We start from the raw sequence: 22083 nt of genomic DNA on the forward strand, positions 1-22083 counted from the left end.
CTGCTGAGCTGCAGAACTTGATGACCAAAAGTTTGGTGATTTGAATCCGGAGAGCGGGGTAAGTTCCCACTGTTAGGCCCAGCTTCTGCCAACCTAGCAGTTTGAAAACATGCAAATGTGAGTGAATCAGCAGGTACCACTTCTGCAAGAAGGCATTCCATGCAGTCATGCTGGCCACATGACCTTGGAGGCGTCTATGGACAACGCCAGCTCTCCAGGTTAGAAATGGAGATGAGCACCTCCCCATCAGTGTCAGACATGATTAGACTTAATGTCAGGTGAAACCTTTACCTTTATCTACAATGTAAAAGGGGAGTTTGAAACATATTAGTCATTGTGTGGTCAGTTAAAAAAATCTGACCTCTGCAATGACAAAAAATGGGTTAAGACTTAAGGCAGTGGTTCTCAACCTGTGGGTCCCCAGATGTTTTGGCCTTCAGCTCCCAGAAAGCCTATCAGCTGGCAAACTGGCTGGGATTTCTAGGAGTTGTGGGCCAAAACACCTGGGGACCCACAGATTGAGAACTACTGATTTAAAGTATCATGCTAACTTTACACTACTGTAAATCACAAACGGGGTAAGAGCCAAATCTCTGTGCAATGTACAGTAGGTTTTGGAGACATAAATAAGATGTGTCATGCAGAAACATCCTCATCGTTATCATCATCAACATCATTATTTGTATTGCAGCGTTAGGAAATAGCTGAGGTCTTTTGATGATCATGCCAGTATGAAAAGCCTCAAGACTGTTAACAGTATTTTTAAGCCAGATGTCTTAGGTACCGAGATAGCCTTTCTTATCTAGGATGAGAAAATTAGTGAATATTCTTGCTAACCATTGTTCAAGGTGACAGAATGCGTGTGGCACGTGAACTGAAGTACATACTTCATTGCTCGCACTCTTCGCTGCCAGATTGCAGTCTGGATTCAGCATCTTCCATTCTGAACTATCTCAAGATTTAATGACATGACAGATAGAGAGTGAATGGGGAAAAAGGCAAGTCTCAACTCATCTCTTTTTCCTTCCATGTCTGAATCACAGATATTCCTACAGAGTGAACTGCTGAGCCTGACAATGACTCACAGCAGAGAAAGAATATATTATATTAATAATACTGTCACATATTAAGTAAATTCTTCCAAAACCTCTGGAAGAATCAAAAACACCAACACTTAAATCATGATTCTTCACCCTCATCTTCACTAAACTGACCATAGACTCATAAAATTACAGAGTTGGAAGAGACCTCATGGGCCATCCAGTCCAACCCCCTTCCAAGAAGCAGGACAATTGTGTTCAAAGCACCTCCAACAAGATGGCCATCCAGCCTCTGTTTAAAAGCCTCCATAGAAGGAGCCTCTACCACACTTCGTGGTAGAGACTTCCACTGCTGAACAGCTCTCACAGTCAGAAGTTCTTCCCAATGTTCAGGTGGAATCTCCTTTTATGTAGTTTGAAGCCATTGCTCCTCATCCTAGTCTCCAGGGCATCAGAAAACAAAACCATGTTGTCTGAATGCCTCCCAAAGCAGTTATTATTATTATTATTATTATTATTATTATTATCATCTTTATTTATACCCCGCAAAATCTCCCGAAGGACTCGATGCGGCTTACAAAGGCCAAGGCTGCCGCCAACAACAACATACAATGCACAATAAACTCATAAGCAAATAATAAAACATCAAGCAAAACAATAAAACAATAAAACAATGACACCGTGATGCAATTAAGGCCGGGCCAAATGTAATGGATAAAATTTAAAAAGTGCTGTCGTGACAGGTAATATGTAGAGGTATTTGGGGTAGGTGCAATGTGCAGATAATCCTGAATCTCTAGCAAGATGCATTTGGGACTTGAAATCAGGAGTTTCCTATTCTGGAAAGGCACACTGGAACAGCCAAGTCTTCAGGCACTTCTTAAAGACAGCCAACATTGGGGCTTGTCTGATGTTCTTGGGGAGAGAGTTCCAGAGTCCAGGGGCCACCACAGAGAAGGCCCTGTCCCCACCAAACGCGCCTGCGACGTAGGTGGGATCGAAAGCAGGGCCTCCCCAGATGATCGGAGGGAGCGTGCGGGTTCGTAAACGGAGATGCGGTCATGCAGGTAGGCAGGTCCCAAACCGTTTAGGGCTTTGTAGGTGAGCACCTGCACCTTGAATTGGGACCGGAAAATGAATGGCAGCCAATGGAGCTCCTTGAACAGGAGGGTTGACCTCTCTCTGTAAGGAGCACCAGTTAACATCCTGGCCGCCGCCTCCTGGACTAGCTGTTCTCACTTCAAGAATGGACAATGGAATGTCGGTGACAACCAAAGTGACCCAAATTACTATTTGCCTCCCTTCCCCTGGTGAAAGGTTTCTCCAGTCCTCAAATTTCTAGCACTGCAGAGAATGAAACAATGAAAAGTGTTCAGATCTAGAATGAGACAATTTTTCTTGGCAAATTGCCCTATCTCTTTCCTTTGGATTTCTAAACCATACTTCCATATGTTTTTCTGATGTTTTAAATCACTGCAGTGCTACAAATTGAAGAACTGAAGAAAGGTTCCACTGGAATAAGTGATCTCATTTCACCTACCCACCTCCTGCAGTCACATCTCCTGGGTCAATGGTTCTGGAGATCATAGGCTTTGGAGGTCAAGGATGTGGACACCAGAAATGTGGCATGTACAGTTCTTAACCTATGTTTCTGTATCTTATTCCAGCAAAACATCTTGCAATTATCTCTATGTTCATAGAGGTTAATGAGAAAGTAGCCAGAGAAGAAAATATTCCTCTCCATTCACCTTCTTCACTGTATCTAGACACTGTGAAGACATCTGACTTTGCGCTTTGCTACTCTACTGCTGAGTACACATGCCTAGTGTGGAACACATCTCACCATGACAAAACAGTGGGTGTGGCTCTTAATGAGACATGCTGCATTATCACAGGATGTCTACGCCCCACACCACTAGAGAAAGTATACTGTTTAGCCAGTATTGCACCACCTGACATCCTCTGGGAAGTAGCAACCAGCAATGAAAGGACCAAGGCATTGACATCTCCAGCCCATCCTCTGTTTGGATATAAGCCAGCATGCCAACACCTTAAATCAATAAACAGCTTCCTAAGATCTACAGAGATACTTGCAGGAACACCTCAGCAAGTGAGAGTCCAAAAGTGGCAGGCTAAAACCCGGAACCTCAAGCCATGGCTGATACCAAATGAGAGACTCCCCCCTGGGCACACAGAAAACTGGGCAACTTGGAAGGCACTGAACAGACTGCGCTCTGGCACCACAAGATGCAGAGCCAACCTTAAGAAATGGAGCCACAAAGTGGAATCCACGACATGTGAGTGTGGAGGAGAGCAAACCACAGACCACCTACTGCAATGCAGTCCGATCCCTGCCACATGCACAATGGAGGACCTCCTTATAGCAACACAAGAGGCACTCTAAGAGACCAGCTTCTGGTCAAAGGACATTTAATATAATGCCAAGTTTTTAAACATTGTATGTGGGGTTTTTTATACAGCTATAACTTGGTTCGCTTCTGATACGATAAATAAATAGCCCTTCTCCACTCCCAAGTTTGTTTGGTAACTGTTGTTAGTAATTTCCATGATGGCCAACCTTATTCCTGGTTTCCCCACCTATGCTTCAAAAACACCAAACCTTTTCTTAGTACAACACACCTTCATCACATCACAGGATTCAAACAAATCTCCCCCATTTCCCCAAAACTGTTATTTAAAGCAAACAAACAAAGTATGCGTTTAGGTCCCTAAACACAGACTTTTTCACCTGCTGTGCAGTTTGAGCTTGTTAAAAAGAAGACCTTTGCTCCCATCGAAGCATCTTCGAAAGCTGTTCTGACAAAGGTGCAAAGGCTCCAAAACTCTTTTGGGCAATTATGGTATTCTTACTCTGTGTTCAGATGCCACCTGAGACTCCCACTAGTAAACCAGGGGGAGAAACAGTCTTACCCTCGGTGAAGCTTCCTGTCAGAGTTATTGAGACAAACACCTTCCCGTCTGGTTCCAAGTCCACCTGCAAGAGAAAGAAGAGAGGAAAAGATGCTGAAATGGGACTTGAAAGAAAGATGTGAAGAAACCCCAGGGAGCCCAACATATTACAGACTACACGTGAGTGAATTGTGTGATGTAGTGGCCAAAAATACTAAGGCGAGTTCTCTAAGACTATAACACAATATGTCACAGCAAACGAGATCTATATGCTGGATTTCGTATCACAAAATCACAAGTCGAACACTTCCCAAGCGTTTAGGACTGTGTGATGTATTTTCAAATAATGCGTACAGATCCAAGTAAGGTGGCCTTTTGCAGTTGACAGATAATGATTATTGTTTCCAAATGCTGGCTGAGATCTTTTGGTACGACACCCAGTGTGCTGATTACCACTGGGACCATCTGTACTGGTTTATGCCAGAGTCTTTGCAGTTCGATTTTGAGGTCCTGATAATGACTGAGTTTTTCCTGTTGTTTTTCCTCAATGCAGCTGTCACCTGGTATGGTGACATCAATAATCCAAACTTTTTTCTTTTCCACAATTGTGAGGTATGGTGTATTGTGTTCCAAAACTTTGTTAGTCTGGATTCAGAAGTACCACAGTATTTTTGCATATTCATTTTCCACTACCTTTGCAGGTTAATGATCCCACCATTGGAACTTATGTCACAGGTGGCACTTGTGACATGAGTTCCCAATGAATCATTTGGGCCACAGAGTTGTGCCTCTGTTTGTAGTCTGACTGTGTGATTTTCTTGCAGCAGTTGAGGATATGATCCATGGTTTCATCAGCTTCCTTGCACAGTCTGCATTTTGGGTCATCAGCTGATGTTTCAATCCTGGCTTTAATTGCATTTGTTCTGATGGCTTACCCTAGGCTGCAAGAATCAGGCCTTATGTTTCCTTTTTCACTGTTCCATAACCAGGTCTTCTCCTTGTCAACTTTTCCTTCAATTTTGTCAAGGAACTGCCCATGCAATGCTTTGTTGTGTCAGCTGTCAGCTCTGGTTTGGAGTGCAGTTTTCTTGTGCTGATTCTTAGTCTGCTGTGCTTATACTGTGCTGTGACTATATTATTATTATTATTATTATTATTATTATTATTGGAACCCCTGGTGACGCAGTGGGTTAAACCCTTGTGCTGGCAGGACTGAAGACCGACAGATAGGAGGTTCAAATCCAGCGAGAGCACGGATGAGTTCCTGTCTGTCAGCCCATGTTCACATATACACATAAACACACATGTTTGGATCACAGGCTGCTACTAAGACGGAGGCTTCACGTCAGCTTCACCATTCAAACTTACAAAATCCCCTGAACCAAACATCCCAGGGGAATCAAGCACATATATGCTTTTCTGCACTTCATCACTTGCCTGACTCATGTCTAGTTTGCAATATATCTGTTATGCGGATAGGGTTTATCACCTGGGAAAGCTCCTTGAAAGTTTGGATTGAAACTTGGAGCAGATTTACCATCCTATTGACACTGAAGGCACCAGTAGATTGTCTTCCAGAGGTCATTAGTGAGGGCCGTTTTGAATGTTATTATTATTCTTTGTGCAAAATATAGGTCAGTAGCCTGGAGCATTTTTGCTGCTCTTTTAATAGCGGTCCTGCCAAGACCTTCTGCAGTTCAAGTCACCTCATCACATGCTATCTATAAAAAGCTCCTTGTTATTTATTTATTTTACAATCATAGCTGATTAATGTAAACAACAAGCTCACATCACATATCATAACTGTAACGGCAGAAAACATTCTGAAAATAGGGTTCTCAGGAGGGACATCTCGTGGTCTCTTGCAGCTTTCTCTCCTGTCTTGACTTGTTAAAAGACCAGAAATGAGCATTTGGTTTTAACAAGATATGTTGACTTTTTTAAAAAGGAAAAACTAGGGAGGGTGAAGCAGAACTATCTGAGATTTTGAGACTATATGAAGACCCTGTTGTTGTGTGCATTCAAGTTGTTTCTGACTTAAGGTGATCCTAAGGTCATCCCTATCATGGAGTTTTCTGAGGCTAAGAGTGTGTGACTTGTCCAAGGTTATCCAGTGGGTTTCCTTGGTGGGGCTTCAAACCTTATTCTTCAAAGTCCTAGTCCAAAGTCCTAGTCAGATGCTCCTCATAGGGCATGGTTTCCAGACCTATCTATGGCATGAAAGCAGGACAGTAAAGAACACCGATTGGGGGGAAAAATAACTCATCAGAAATATACTGTTTTGAAGAGAGCTCTATGGACACCACAGACAGCTAAAAAGATAAATAAATGGGTTTTGAAGCAAATCAATTCCGAACTCACACTAGAAGAGAAGATGATTATAGAGAGCCTGTTGTATTTTGGCCATATAATGAGACAATATGACTCACTGGGAAAGGTTATAATTCTTAGTAAAGTGGAAGGCTGTAGAAAACGATGGAAAATGCACTTCAGGTATATACATTTTATGGAAGAAGTCATGCATTTACAAGACTTGTACAAGGTATTTGTTGACCTGATGGTTTTTGGTTTGGAAGTCTTTCATCCATAGGGTTCCCATAAATGGAAGTCAACTTAATGGCAAATAACAACAAAGAACAGGCCGGGAAAGAAAGAGAAGTTGTACGAATGAGACCCTAGAGTGGATTCACTCTATGTGAAATGTTCCTCTTCCACTGTACAAAGCCATAGGCTTAAATCTGTAAGATTCAGTGGCAGAGTTTTCTAAAGGTGTCTTATTTACAGGGAAGTCAACTTGGCAGAAAATGACAACAAACCATACCACATGTAATGTCTACTACACTGCAGAGGAAAACACAGGCACCTGGGTGCCAGCAGAAGTTCATATCTAGTGAGTTGGTACGGCTGGACCAGGAGCTCCAACTCTATTTGTTTTGTATTAAAGGTTTGCTTGCAGCCCAAGATTTCAGGGACTCTGCAGATAGATGGCTTCCTTTCATTGCAGTCATAGGGCAAGTCACCTGTCCATCATCGTTAAGTTTTGGTCCCGCCCCTTGCTCAGGGCAATTGGGAAGGGAGCCATTTTTAAGTTAGTCTCAGCAAGGAAAGCTAATGTACAGGATGTGTGCAAGCTTCCCCTGTATAAAAGCTTCAACCCTTAAGACTTTCCGGGGGGAAACAGTCTTAAGAGCATCCAAGACTTTCTGGGGGAGAACAGTCTTAAGAGTCTCCAAAGATTTCCAGGGAAACAGCCCTAAAGCCCAAAGAGCTCCAGCTGGAGAACATCTAAGCCTTTACTGGTAGGTCCACTCGGCGTTCGAGAAGCAGTCCGACCCGGTAGCAGAGCCCACATCAGTAAGGGTTAGATTACAGTCAGCCTGAGAAAGAGTATGACTATGGATTTGTAGTGGAAAGAACTGCAGCCGCCAGGCTTCCGCCCAGCATCTCATAGCGTCAGCAGTTTCTTGAAGGATGTGCCTTTCTGCATTGGAGGCTCTTACCCAAACAGACAGCCAACTAACTAACTGCAATGTGCATGGAAGTGCTCTTTTATAAAAGGAAGGAACTCTTGGGGCCAGGCCTTTAGTGGTTAAAGCTTGTAAATTATATAAGTTAAATAGGGGACTTTCCTTTAAAGTAAAGAAGTTATTGAAGACAGTTGCCTGTCCTTCGTGGGCAAGTTTAGGAAGCTACCAGTTGCATAAAAGCCTGGAATCATTTGTTTAACTTTCTGAAGACAAGAGACGTTTCTGTTTGATTGTTCATTAATAAAATACTTTGTTATACTTCACAAGCCATCTAAAGACTATTTGTGGTGGAAAACCTCTGAGAACTTCTCCTTGGGCCCCCTGTGTTCCCGCTGGGCAAAGGTTGCACGTCCTGTTCTAAAGGAAATTCTTTACAGGCCCAGCGCGCGACAGAACATCTAGTCTGTGGAATAACCAGGAGGCAGACTTGATCTCTGAGGCCCCTTCCACACAGCTGTATAAAATCCACATTGACTGGATTAAATGGCAGCATGGATTCAGATAATCCAGTTCAAAGCAGATATTATGTGGATTATCTGCCTTGATATTATGTGATATATGGCTGTGTGGAAGGACTCCTAACAGGATGGTTATAGGAAAACTATACCTTCCTTGCATGGCTTAGGATACACTTAGCTCATTTCCTAAGTGTATCCTAAGCCATATGCTTAATATGGTTTATGATACACTTAGGAAATGGGCGAGTAGCTCTTTCAACAAGGAAAGTATAGTTTTTCTATAACCAATAAAGTTCCATGCCAATATAATCCTAAATTCTGCAACAAGACCAGAGAAGTTTTCACATCTCATATAAATGATTAAAACTTTTACACAAACTCCTGACTTTCCCTCAAGCCTAGAAGGACTATGGTGTATTTTGTTTTTGAAAGATGAACATCCCAGGACATAAATTTTGCAACCACAGCCCTCTATTCTATCTCTTTGTATTTCTCCCCTGGGGAAAAAAACACACTCTTCCAAAGCAGAGGTGGAAATGTGCTTCTCCACAACCCAAATATAAGGATGTTATTTCACCAAAACCTTTAGGCACACAAAAGGAGCTGTCTGTATGGGAGAGCACCTTCAGGATCTATACCTTTAAGGCATTGACGTATTTAAAAAGTATCCCTAGGGCACCATGTTTTTCCAGGCTTGCTGTATCTACACATATTTCAACAGTGGTTTAAATGTTGGATTATAACTCTGGAGACTAGATTTTGAATCCCTGTTTGGCCATGGAAACCAACCGGCGACCTTGAGTAAATCACACTCAGCCTCAGAGAAAGGAAAATTCACCTCTGAACAAATCTTGCCGAGAGAATATCACATTAGGATTGCATTATTTATTTATTTAGAACTTTTCTCACCTCCAACAAGGGACTCAGGCCGGTTTACAACAGAGGAATTCATACACAATAGTTTAAAACAAAACACATTAAAATACAATCATATAATTACATAAGGCCAAGTCGTCACTATTCATCCCCATCCATCCGTGTGGTCAAGAGTTATTGACTCACTCATCAAATGCCAGATTCCAGAGCCAGGTTTTCTCCAACTTTCTAAAGATCAGGAGGGAAGGGCAGTTCTAATCTCCAATGAGAGAGAGTTCCAGAGCCGAGGGGCCACCACCGAGAAGGCCCTTTCCCTCGTCCCCACCAGACGCGATTGCAAGGGTGGTGGGACCGAGAGCAGGGCCCCTCCAGAAGATCTTAACAACCTTGATGGTTCGTAGGGGAGAATCCATTCGGACAGGTAAACTGGGCCGGAGTCATTTAGGGCTTTATTTGCTCGGAAGCTAAGCGGCCAGTGGAGCTGGCGCAACAGAGGAGTAGTATGCTCCCTGTACCCCGCTCCTGTTAGTAATCTGGCTGCTGCCTGTTGGACTAATTGCAGTTTCCGGGCAGTCTTCAGAGGCAACCCCATGTAAAGAGCATTGCAGTAGTCTATATAGGATGTAACCAGAGCGTGGACCACCATGGCCAAGTCAGACTTCCCAAGTCAGGTCACTGTTAAGTTGGAAATGACTTCAACGTCTACCAACACCACCACCACAACAACAAACTATAGGACAAACCTGGGCCCCTACACTTGCAAATACTAAAATGAATAGCCTGGAAGTATTGGGGTTGGGCTGACAGGCAAGCAAACAGACTGGAAGAGGCAGCTTGGCCAGAATGCACGCAATGCACTGTTTAGGTTGAGATGCTGTCAAGCCCAGCCTAGACGTTTTATTGGCTTCTTCTGTCACTGTGGCATCTTTCACACCACACAATTAGAGTGCTTTGATCCCACTTTCAACATCCTTTGGAAACCAAATTTGGTGAGGCAGTAGAGTTTTCTGGCTGGGAATTCCAAAGGTCCTCCGCTAAACAGCAAATCCCAGGATTCCATTGGGTATTTCTATAGTTGTTAAAATGGAATCATAGCATTACAGTTGTGTAGTGTGAAAAGTTCCTTGGTATTGGCTAAACTGGACCTGAAGAGCAACAGAATTCATGCTAAAATTCCTTTTGCCCCAACAAGACTAGGTCCTGATGCCAGGAAATCCAATGCAAGCCCCACTGATGGTAAAACTAGCTGGCCATAAAGCATGTGTACATCAGTGCTGAGCTCCAACCCATCTGCTATATGGCAAATTGGGCTATTTTAATAACAACAACAACAACAACAACAATTTATTTGTATTGTCAAAGACTTTCATGGCTGGAATCACTGGCTTGTTGTAGGTTTTTCAGGCTATATGGCCATGTGTTAGAAGCATTCTCTCCTGACGTTTCACCTGCATCTATGCCAAGCATCCTCAGAGGTTGTACCTCACAACCTCTGAGGATGATTGCCATAGATGCAGGCGAAACGTTAGGAGATAATGTTTCTAAAACATGGTCATATAGCCCAAAAAACCTACAACCCAATAATTTATTTATTTATTTATATTCCACTCGATCTCCCCGGAGGGACTCGGGGCGGATTCCAAACATAAAAGGCAAACATTCAGTGCCTGAATACAACAACAATACATCCATGCTAACAAAATTTAAACAACCCAACATATAAACACGAATTATGACTTCACAAATTCAATAAAAAACATAGTCTGTCATAACAGACATAAGACTGAACATTGAATAGAAACAACAATTTACCAGTTCCTTGGGGAAAATCATTGCTCAAGATATCTATTGAGCTGGTAGGGCGATTATTCACATAATCTGTTACAGTAGTGTCTTGCTTATCCAACCTTTGCTCATCCAATGCTATGTATCATCCAATGCAGTCTGCTTTCCACCCGGATTCACAGCTGTTTCAATACATTGTGATGTTTGGTGCTAAATTTGTAAAAACAGTAATTACTACATAATGTTACCATGTATTGAACTACGTTTTCTGTCAATTTGTTGTAAAACATGATGTTTTGGTGCTTAATTTGTAAAATCATAATGTAATTTGCTGTTTAATAGGCTTTTCTTCAATCCCTCCTTATTATCCAACACTTTTGCTTATGCAATGTTATGCCAGCCTCTTTATGTTGGATAAGTGAGACTCTACTGTATTATTTCCACTAACTTTATTGAGATACTGGGTTGTTGTAGGTTTTTTGGGCTATATGGCCATGTTCTAGAGGCATTTTCTCCTGACATTTTGCCTGCATCTATGGCAAGCATCCTCAGAGGTAGTTCCTATTGGAACTAGGAAAATGTGTGTATATATCTTTGGAATGACCAGGGTGGGGCAAAGGACTCTTGTCTGCTGGAGCTAGGTGTGAATGTTTCAACTGGCCTGGCAGTGCCTGGGGCAATCTTTTGTTGAGAGGTGATTATGTGTGCCAACTTATTGAGATAGCCAGCATAGTGCTTTGATTGAGCATGGGACTACAATTGTAGAAACAGGATTCAATATCTCACTTTGCCATGGAAACTCATTGGGTGACCTTCACTGAGTCATAGACTCTCTGCCCCAGAAATGGGGCTACAAAGTTGAATCCACGACATGTGAGTGTGGAAAAGAACAAACGACAGACCACCTACTACAATACAGCCTGAGCCCTGCCACATGCACAATGGAGGGCCTTCTTATAGCAACACCAGAGGCACTCTGAGTGGCCAGCTACTAGTCAAAGGACATTTGATATAAAGCCAAGTTTGCACACTTTGGGTTTTTTAAAAATACAATACAACTATTTGGTTCACTCCTGACACTATAAATAGCCTCAGAAAACCCCATGTTATGGTCACCCTAGTAATAACTTGAAGGCACACAACAACCACCCCTTTATTCAATCTGATGTGCTCCAACAACCACATGAGAAATGTTTCCAAGTCCAACTGGAAAGCGGGGAAACCAGTTTGCATTGACCTCCAGTGACTCTTCATAGACTACTATAGAGGTATTTCCCATCAACTGCTACCTGGAGATGCAGGAGGTTGACATGGAGACCTTATGCAAAACCACAGCATGGGAAACTACTGGGTGTGATATTCTGGAATTTGAAATCCCCAAATAGCAACTTTCCCACATTCCATGCAAATCACATCCTTCTATGGTCTCCTTTGATGAATTAACTTCTAACAGAAGGTCCCAAAGTTTGGAGTTGATTTTCTGCATGCAAACACAGGCTCTGACACTGATCTAAAAGTCCCTCACACTCTCAGATTACACCGCCTTCCTCTGATAAATTATACACACCTTTTAAGCCTGTTAACCCAAACGAGAAACAACTTGTAAGACCGAAACAACTTGTAAGAAGGCTCTTTTAAGCAACACATCTCACATATGTAACAGAAACCAGATATGGATTAGTCATCTGCGGTACAGGGCTCCAATGCGTTCACACAGAGAGAAATATACACACACAACCCTCACAGAGAAGAGGGCAGCACACTCATACCTATGCAAGGCACTGGATAAAGTGGAAGAACAGGTACTGCTGGTCGATGTGAGAAAAATAATTTTGGCATTTTTCCAGCAAAAGACAAAAAGAGAGAGAAAGATACCATAATTGCTATGGATGAGAAGAACAAGTAAAATTCTAGAGGGCAAACTTTCAATTTACACTGTATCATCACCAGTTTCTTTCTAGGTCAGGAAAAAAGAGAGAGAGAAAGAGAGAGGCTTGTAAGTCACAAGGTCAGGAGAAAAGTCAGCCCAAGTTCAAGTTCACTCCGAGCTATTAAACTGATGACTGAAACACCTTTCCTTTCCCTCTCATCTATTTGTCTGGCTATCTCGTTGTTGCTGTGAGCCTTCAAGGATATTCCAACTTGTAGTGATCCGGAAGCAAGCTTTGTACATGGGGAAGGTTGGCTTTGTATTTCTCTGAAGCTGAGAAAATGTAGAATACTAGAGAAGAGAATGCAGATACGCAGATATCTGCATTAGATATGTAGATGATACCACTTTGATGACTGAAAGCAAGGAAGAGCTGAGGAGCCTTCTAATCAAGGTAAAAGAAGAAAGTGTAAAAGCTGGGTTGCAGTTAAACATTTTAAAAAAACCAAGATTATGGCAACCGGATTGATTAATAACTGGCAAATAGAGGAAGAAAACATGGAGGCAGTGAAAGACTTTGTATTTCTAGGTGCAAAGATGACTGCAGACGCAGACTGCAGCCAGGAAATCAGAAGACGTTTCCTTCTTGGGAGGAAAGCAATGACCAATCTCGATAAAATAGTGAAGAGTAGAGACATCGCACTGGCAAAAAAAGATCCACATAGTAAAAGCAATGGTATTCCCTGTAGTAACCTACGGATGTGAGAACTGGACCATAAGGAAGGTTGAGTGAAGGAAGATAGATGCTTTTGAACTGAGGTGTTGGAGGAAAATTCTGAGAGTGCCTTGGACTGCAAGAAGACCCAACCAGTCCATAGTTCAGGAAATAAAGCCCGACTGCTCACTGGAGGGAAGGAGATTAGAGGCAAAGATGAAGTACTTTGACCACATCATGAGAAGACAGGAAAGCTTGGAGAAGACAATGATGCTGGGGAAAATGGAAGGAAAAAGGAAGAGGGGCCGACCAAAGGCAAGATGGATGAATGGGATCCTTGAAGTGACTGGCTTGACTTAGAAGGAGCTGGGGGCGGTGATGGCCAGCAGGGAGCTCTGGCATGGGCTGGTCCATGATGTCATGAAGAGTTGCTTATCCAACTTTCTGCCAGCGTGTTTATGTTGGATAAGCGAGACTCTACTGTATATTATTTTTACCAAAGTCTACTTTATTTTGTTTCTTGAGTGCATAATATAAAACAAGCCACCTGCGCTCCTTCTATTTTTATCGGTTATATGCTAATCTTTGCAATGCTTTTGATACAAAAACAAATAAATAAATAATATAAAACAAGATATTTTATGGAAAAGTAGATATATTTTTGGACACTGAAAAACACTTCTGAAGAACTGCTACTTTTTATGCACTGGCATCTTCTCTGTTTCCTAACAGATAAGAGACAATAGGTTATTCAGTCTAACAACTGAAGCCAATTGCCTTGCATAATTGCATTTAAAATCATAGAATCATACAGTTGAAAGAAACCTCACGGGCCATCCAGTCCAACCCCCTGCCAAGAAGCAGGAAAATCACATTCAAAGCATCCCTGACAGATGGCCATCCAGCCTCTGTTTAAAAGCTTCCAAAGAAATAGCCTCCACCACACTTTGGGGCAGAGAGTTCCACTGCTGAATGGCTCTCACAGTCAGGAAGTTCTTCCTCATGTTCAGATGGAATCTCCTTTCTTGTACTTTGAAGCCATTGTTCTGCATCCTAGTCTCCAAGGAAGCAGAAAACAAGTTTGCTCCCTCCTCCCTATGATATTCATCTCACATATTTATACATGGCTATCAGGTCTCCTCTCAGCCTTCTCTTCTTCAGGCTAAATATACCCAGCTCTTTAAGCCACTCCTCATAGAGCTTGTTCTCAAGACCCTTGATCATTTTAGTCACCCTCCTCTGGACACATTCCAGCTTGTCAATATCTCTCTTGAATTGTGGTGCCCAGAATTGGACACAATATTCCAGGTGTGGTCTAACCAAGGCAGAATAGAGGGGTAGCATGACTTTCCTGGATCAGGTGAGAATATCTCTCACCTGGAAATGACCCACTAAAACTGGAGGTCCTGAAATCTAGCAACCTTGGTGGATTATCTACCGTATTGTTCAGTCCAAGCTGAAGAACTTACCTCACCCTATTATGCTTGCTTGAAATTTACAACTGCCACTGTGTTTATGAGTGGAAATTTGAAATATTCTTTTCCAGACCCAGACATGAGGAAGATATCAACGGTCTCTTTTCTCTTCCTCCCATGTTTGTTATTGCTCAAGCTGTTCCTCAAGAAACGCTCCCCTTGAGTTCCATGGAGTCTCATCCTAAGCAACCTATGTATAACTCGGTCACATAAAAGGCCCACGTTGCTTGATAAACCAGTTTGATCAGCCCCTTGAAACCTGTTCAAAAAGGGCTTCTTAAAAGGTTTCTCAAAGCTTTTTATTGCAGGGTTTAATGCAAAAATTGCTGACTTAAATGATAACAGTACAAACAGAGACGTACCATGAGACTCCCCAAACACACCCAAAGGCCCTATGCAGGCGGACTGGTTTCCTACACTCGTTCCCATTTTAGTAAGAGGCTGATCTCCATATGTCCCGTCCCAACAACAAGAAAACCATGACCCTATTTGCCCATACTTCATCAGATGTTCCCCTGTACAAGAGAAGCTTCCTTGGCCATAAAGGTCAAAGGTATGAATACTCACCTATCCAGGCACATAGAAAACCAATTTTGGCCCAGTCTTAACTTCCAATTCCAAAAATAAAATACCCCCAATATAGATTAAAATAACATGCCACAGGAATAGCTCGACTAGAACTGTTTCCTTTGAAATGCTATATTTTTCTCTAGCACTTCATTTGTTTTGATTTGTTCTTTACTTAGAATCATAAAATCCTAGAGCTGGAAGATACCTCATGGGCCATCCAGTCCAACCCCATTCTGCCAAGAAGCAGGAAAATCACATTCAAAGCACCCCTGACAGATGGCCATCCAGCCTCTGTTTTAAAGCCCCCAAAGAAGGAGCCTCCACCACACACCAAAGTAGAGAGTTCCACTGCTGAACAGCTCTCACAGTCAGGAAGGTCTTCCTAATGTTCAGGTGGAATCTCCTTTCCTGTAGTTTGAAGCCATTGTTCCATTGCATCCTAGTCTCCGGGGCATCAGAAAACAAGCTTGCTCCCTCCTCCCTATGACTTCCCCTCACCTCTTGATGCATGGCCCTCATCGTGTCTCCTCTCAGCCTTTTCTTCTGCAGGCTAAACATACCCAGCTCTTTAAGCCGCTCCTCATAGGGATTGTTCCCCAGACCCTTGATTATTTTAGTCACCCTTCTCTGGACACAGGGGCGGCTCAACCATTACGCAAAGTAAACCTTTGCAGTATAGATTTTGCCCAGGGGCGCTCTTGAGGCGCTCTTGGAGGAAAATAGACCTTGACATTTGCGAGTTGTAGTTACTGGGATGTATAGTTCACCTACAATCAAAGAGCATTCTGAACTCCACCAATGATGGAATTGAACCAAATATGGCGCACAGAACGCCCACGACGAACAGAAAATATATATCAGTGATTGGTTGGGGGCGCCAAAATACTGTTTGCTTACCATTGAAAATTTCCTAGGGCCGCCTCTGTCTGGACACATTCCAGCTTATCAACATCTCCCTTCAATTGGTTGCCCAGAACTGGACACAGTATTTACTAAAGCAATCCCAAAACAAACTTCTAAAAAATCATGAAGCCTCTAGGTCAGGTATGGGCAGACTTGGGCCCTCCAGGTGTTTTGGACTTCAACTCCCATAAATCCTAACAGCCTCGGGCAAGCATGTAGCCGGGGGGGGGGTGGGGCTTGAGGCGCTACAGCCCCCCCCCCGAAATTCTCATGATGGTTCGCGAAAAGGCCTTACTGGTGCATTATTTAAACTGTTGTGTTTATTCATATCATGATCTGATCACCATGCACAATACATTCCATATGCATGGGGGTATTGGGGTAATGATACAAAAGGTTTGCTAGGCTAGACCCTCTTTCACTCAGACTCAGCCCCCCCCCCAAAACTCAGCCCCAGAACCCTCCCCCCCTGAAAAAAGCTCACCCCCCCCCCCCCCGAATCAAAATCCTGGCCTCGGGCCTTTTCCTTTTCCCCCTAAGCCGTTTTTAGGAATTATGGGAGTTGAAGTCCAAAACACCTGGAGGGCCCATGTTTGTCCATGCGTGCTACAGGTTATGCCACTTCCATAGTTGTTGTTTATTTAAGACTAGCTTGGGGACCCGGCGTTGCCCGGGTTATTAGAGAAAGTGGGTAATGGCGGTTCTGTATGCCAAGTTTGGTCTTCATTGGTCTTTGGATAACAGCTGCATTATTTTCAGGAAGTGAGTGAAGGTACTTGAAATCCCATCATCCATGGTCCACCCTCCTACAAACAGCAGCAGGATATAGAGTGGGTCATGGGGGCTCTGTGTGCCAAGTTTGGTCTTTATCAGTCATTAGATGAGGGTGGCAGTGGTGTCAGTAAGTGAGTGAAGGTACTGCAAGTCCCATCACCCAAAGTCCATCCCCTTTCAAACTGCAGCAGGACGTAAAGTGGGTCATGGGGGCTCTGTGTGCTAAGTTTGGTCTTGATCAGTCATTGGATGAGGATCACAGCAGTCTCAGAACATGGGTGAAGGTACTGCAAGTCCCATAATCCATAGTCTCCCTCAAACATCACCAGAATGTTGAGTTGGCCATGGGGGCTCTCTGTGCCAAGTTTGGTCTTTCTTGGTATTTGGATGAGTGTCACTGTGGTTTCAGGAAGTGAGTGAAGGTACTGCAAGTCCCATCATCCATTGTCCGTCCTCCTCCAAACAGCACCAGGATGTAGAGTCGCTCACGGGGGCTCTGTGTGCCAAGTTTGGTCTTGATTGGTCATTACATGAGGGTTGCACCAGTCTTGGGAAGTGAGTGGAGGTACTTGAAGTCCCATCATCCATAGTCTGTTCTCTCCCAAACCTCACCAGAATGTTGAGTTGGCCATGGGGGCTCTGTGTGCCAAGTTTGGTCTTCATCAGTCATTGGATGAGGGTCTCAGTGGTTTCACTGAGTGAAGGTACTCTAAGTCCCATTGTCCATGGTGCATCATCCTCCAAACTGTACCAGGATGTAGAGTGCATCATGGAGACCCGGTGTGCCAAGTTTGGTCCTTATCGGAAATTGGATGATGTTTTGCAGTGGTCTCAGGAATTGAGCGAAGGTACTGCAAGTCCCAAAATCCATGCACGATCCACAGTCAAACCTCACCAGGGCATAAAGTGGGTCATGAGAGGTCTATGTGCCAAGTTTGGTGTTGTTCAGTCATTGTTGAGGGTTGCAGTCTCGGAAAGCGAGTAGAGGTACTTCAAGTCCCATCATCCATGGCATGCCCTACTCCAAACCGTATTAGGATGTAGAATGGGTCATGGGGGCTCTGTGTGCCAAGTTTGGTTTTGTTTGGACATTAGATGAAGGTTGCAGCAGTCTTGGGAAGGGAGTGGAGGTACTTCAAGTCCCACCATCCATGGTCTGTCCTCCTGAAAGTGCACCAGGATGTAGAGTGGGTCATGGAGACTCTGCTTGCCAAGTTTGGTCTTGATCAGTCATTGGCGAGGGTCGCAGTGATCTCAGGAAGTGAGTGAAATGATTGCAAGTCCCATCATCCATTGCCAAATTCTTCCAAACTGCACCAGGATGTAGAGTGGGTCATGCAGGCTCTCAGTGTAAATTGTGGTCCTGATCCATCATTGTTGGCAGTTGTAATGGTCTTAGGAAGGGAGTTTAGGTATTGTAAGTCCCATCGTCCATGGTGCATCCTCCTTCAAACTGCACCTGGATGTAGAGTGCGTCATGGAGACTCAGTGTGCAATTTTGGTCTTTATCGGTAATTGCATGAGGGTTGCAGTGGTCTCAAGAATTGAGCAAAGGTACTGCAAGTCCCATAATCCACGGTCCATCCCCGACCAAACCACACCAGGACATACAGTGGGTCATGAGAGGTCTATGTGCGAAGTTTGGTCCTGATTAGTCATTGGATGAGGTTAACAGCGGTCTTAGAATGTGAGTGGTGTTACTGCAAGTCCCATCATCCATGGTTCATCCTCCTCCAAACTGCAGTAGGATGTCGAGTGCGTGATGGGGGCTCTGTGTGCCTATTTCGGTCTGTATTGGGAGTGTTCTGACCCAGCCCCCGGCCTTTCCTTTCCTCTCTTTGTCATCTCGGAATGTTGGAAATGAGGCTGGCCAATCAGAGACCATATGCAAATTTCCTTCTGTCATGCCCCGTTTCTGCCATGAACCCTCTTCTCCACCAGGGGGTCCTATTGAAGCTGGCCAATCAGAGACCATATGCAAATAGCACCACTGCGGCAGCCAATCCGAATGTTGGAACTTTCAGGCTGGCCAATCAGAACGCTGCCACATACCCCTTCCGCCCTTCCGCCCTCCGCCCTTCCTCTGTCCGATACAAACAAACACTCTTCTTTATTATATACTAGCTTGGGGACCCGGCGCTGCCCGGGTTATTAGAGAAAGCGGGTAATGGTGGTTCTGTATGCCAAGTTTGGTCTTTATTGGTCATTGGATAATGACTGCATTGTTTTCAGGAAGTGAGTGAAGGTACTTGGTCCCATCATCCATGGTCCACCCTCCTCCAAACAGCAGCAGGATATAGAGTGGGTCATGGGGGCTCTGTGTGCTAAGTTTGGTCTTTATAAGTCATTGGATGAGGGTGGCAGTGGTTTCAGTAAGTGAGTAAAGGTACTGCAAGTCCCATCATCCAAAGTCCATCCCCCTTCAAACTGCAGCAGGATGTAGAGTGGGTCATGGAGGCTCTGTGTGCTAAGTTTGGTCTTGATCAGTCATTGGATTAGGGTCTCAGTGGTCTCAGAAAGTGAGTGACGTTACTGCAAGTCCCATTATCCATCTCCAAAATTTTCCAAATGACCCCAGGACGTAAAGTGGGTCATGAGAGGTCTATGTGCCAAGTTTGGTCTTGATCAGTCATTGGATGAGGTTCGCAGAGGTCTCAGAATGTGAGTGAAGGTACTGGAAGTCACATCATCCATTGTCCGTCCTCCTCCAAAACTGCAGCAGGATGTAGAGTGGGTCATGGGGGCTCTGTGTGCCAAGTTTGGTCTTGATCGGACATTAGATGAGTTTTGCAGTATTCTTGGGGAGTGGAGGTACTTGAAGTCCCATCATCCATGGTCTGTCGTCCTCCAAACTGCTCCAGGATGTAGAGTGTGTCATGGAGACTCAGTGTACCAAGATTGGTCTTTATTGGTAATTAGATGAGGGTGCAGAGGTCTCAAAAATTGAGCAAAGGTACTGCAAGTCCCATAATCCATGGTCCATCCCCGGTCAAACCACACCAGGGCGTAAAGTGGGTCATGAGAGGTCTACATTGGAAGAAGAGGGAAGGTGGCTGCCTCTTTTGGGGCCTAGCTGGGAGAAGGCAACCCTAGAAGGCCTGCAAGGACTTGGCAAAAGGGTCAAAGGCGGCTGGGGTGAGGAGGCTTTGGGGGCCAGAAATGTTCAGAAGCAGAAAAAGGCATCATTAAAAAGACAATTATTGTTTTTCTCTGCTTTCATTGGAATAATGTAGTGCCTTACCTTGTAGAAGGACAATGCTTTTTCAGATCACCCAGACAGAAGCTGCCTTCTTTGACACAATGTAGAAGAGGGAAGGTGGCTGCCTCTTTTGCGGCCTAGCTGGGAGAAGGCAACCTAGCAGGCCTGCAAGGACTTAGCAGAAGGCCAATCAGAAACCATATGCAAATTTCCCTCTCTCGTGTCCCTGCTTCTGTCATTAACCCTCTTTGCCACCAGGGGGCCCTGTTGAGGTTGGCCAATCAGAAACCATATGCAAATTTCCTTTCTGTGCTCAGCCACTTGAGAATCTTGGAACTTTCAGGCTGGCCAATCAGAGACCATATGCAAATAGTACCAGAGTGGCAGCCAATCGGAAAGCTGCCACATATTCCTCCCTCCATCCTCCCTACGTCTGCCCTCCGTCGCATACAAACTTTGACTTTTATTATATACTAGCTTGGGGACCCGGCGTTGCCCGGGTTATTAGAGAAAGTGGGTAATGGCGGTTCTGTATGCCAAGTTTGGTCTTTATTGGTCTTCGGATAACGGCTGCATTATTTTCAGGAAGCGAGTGAAGGTAGTTGAAGTCCCATCATCCATGGCCCATCCTCCTACAAACAGCAGCAGGATATAGAGTGGGTCATGGGGGCTCTGTGTGCCAAGTTTGGTCTTTATCAGTCATTAGATGAGGGTGGCAGTGGTGTCAGTAAGTGAGTGAAGGTAGTGCAAGTCCCATCATCCAAAGTCCATCCCCCTTCAAACTGCAGCAGGATGTAGAGTGGATCATGGGGCTCTGTGTGCCAAGTGTGGTCTTGATTGGTCATTAGAAGAGGTTTGCAGCAATCTTCGGAAGGGAGTGGAGGTACTTGAAGTCCCATCATCCATGGTCTGTCCTCCTCCAAACTGCACCAGGATGTAGAGTGGGTCATTGGAGCTCCATGTGCCAAATGTAGTCTTGATTAGTCATTGGCGAGGGTCTCAGTGGTCTCAGGAAGTGAGCAAAGATACTGCAAGTCCCATCATCCATCTCCAAAGTGTTCCAAACAACACCAGGACGTAACATGGGTCATGAGAGGTCTATGTGCCAAGTTGGGTCTTGATCCGTCATTGGATGAGGTTTGCAGAGGTCTCAGAATGTGAGTGAAGGTACTGGAAGTTCCATCATCCATGGTCCACCCTTCTCCAAAACTGCAGCAGGATGTAGAGTGGGTCATGGGGGCTCCGTGTGCCAACTTTGGTTTTGATTGATCATTAGATGAGTTTTGCAGCAGTCTTGGGTAGTGTAGGTACTTGAAGTCCCATCTTCCATGGTCTGTCGTCCTCCAAACTGCTCCAGGATGTAGAGTGGGTCATTGAAGCTCCATGTGCCAAGTTTAGTCTTGATGAGTCATTGGCGAGGGTCTCAGTGGTCTCAGGAAGTGAGTGAAGTGACTGCAAGTCCCATCATCCATTGTTAAATTCTTCCAAACCGCACCAGGATGTAGAGTGGGTCATGCTAGGTCTCTGCGTAAATCGTGATCCTGATCCATCATCGTTGGCAGTTGTAATGGTCTTAGGAAGGGAGTGCAGGTATTGCAAGCCCCATCGTCCATGGTGCATCCTCCTTCAAACTGCACCTGGATGTAGAGTGCGTCATGGAGACTCAGTGTGCCAAGTTTGGTATTTATCGGTAATTGGATGAGGGTTGCAGTGGTGTGAAGAATTGAGCAATGGTACTGCAAGTCCCATAATCCACGGTCCATCCCCAGCCAAACCACACCAGGACGTAAAGTGGGCCATGAGAGGTCTCTGTGCGAAGTTTGGTCCTGATCAGTCATTGGATAAGGTTAACAGCGATCTCAGAATGTGAGTGGTGGTACTGCAAGTCCCATCATCCATGGTTCATCCTCCTCCAAACTGCAGTAGGATGTCGAGTGGGTGATGGGGGCTCTGTGTGCCTATTTCGGTCTGTATTGGGAGT

The 22083-nt window shown here is 44.4% G+C and overlaps 1 protein-coding gene across 1 annotated transcript in view; it reads right to left on the bottom strand.

Annotated features, from left to right (window-relative positions):
• Positions 1-22083, bottom strand: part of PRKCH (protein kinase C eta) — a 141353-nt gene that overhangs the window by 77670 nt on the left and 41600 nt on the right. Inside the window, exon 2 of the mRNA XM_067463054.1 lies at positions 3972-4035. Coding sequence (XP_067319155.1) covers positions 3972-4035 — 64 coding nt within the window. The remainder of the gene's footprint in view (positions 1-3971; positions 4036-22083) is intronic.

Source organism: Anolis sagrei, chromosome 1, assembly GCF_037176765.1.
Source record: "Anolis sagrei isolate rAnoSag1 chromosome 1, rAnoSag1.mat, whole genome shotgun sequence".
Taxonomy (NCBI): domain Eukaryota; kingdom Metazoa; phylum Chordata; class Lepidosauria; order Squamata; family Dactyloidae; genus Anolis; species Anolis sagrei.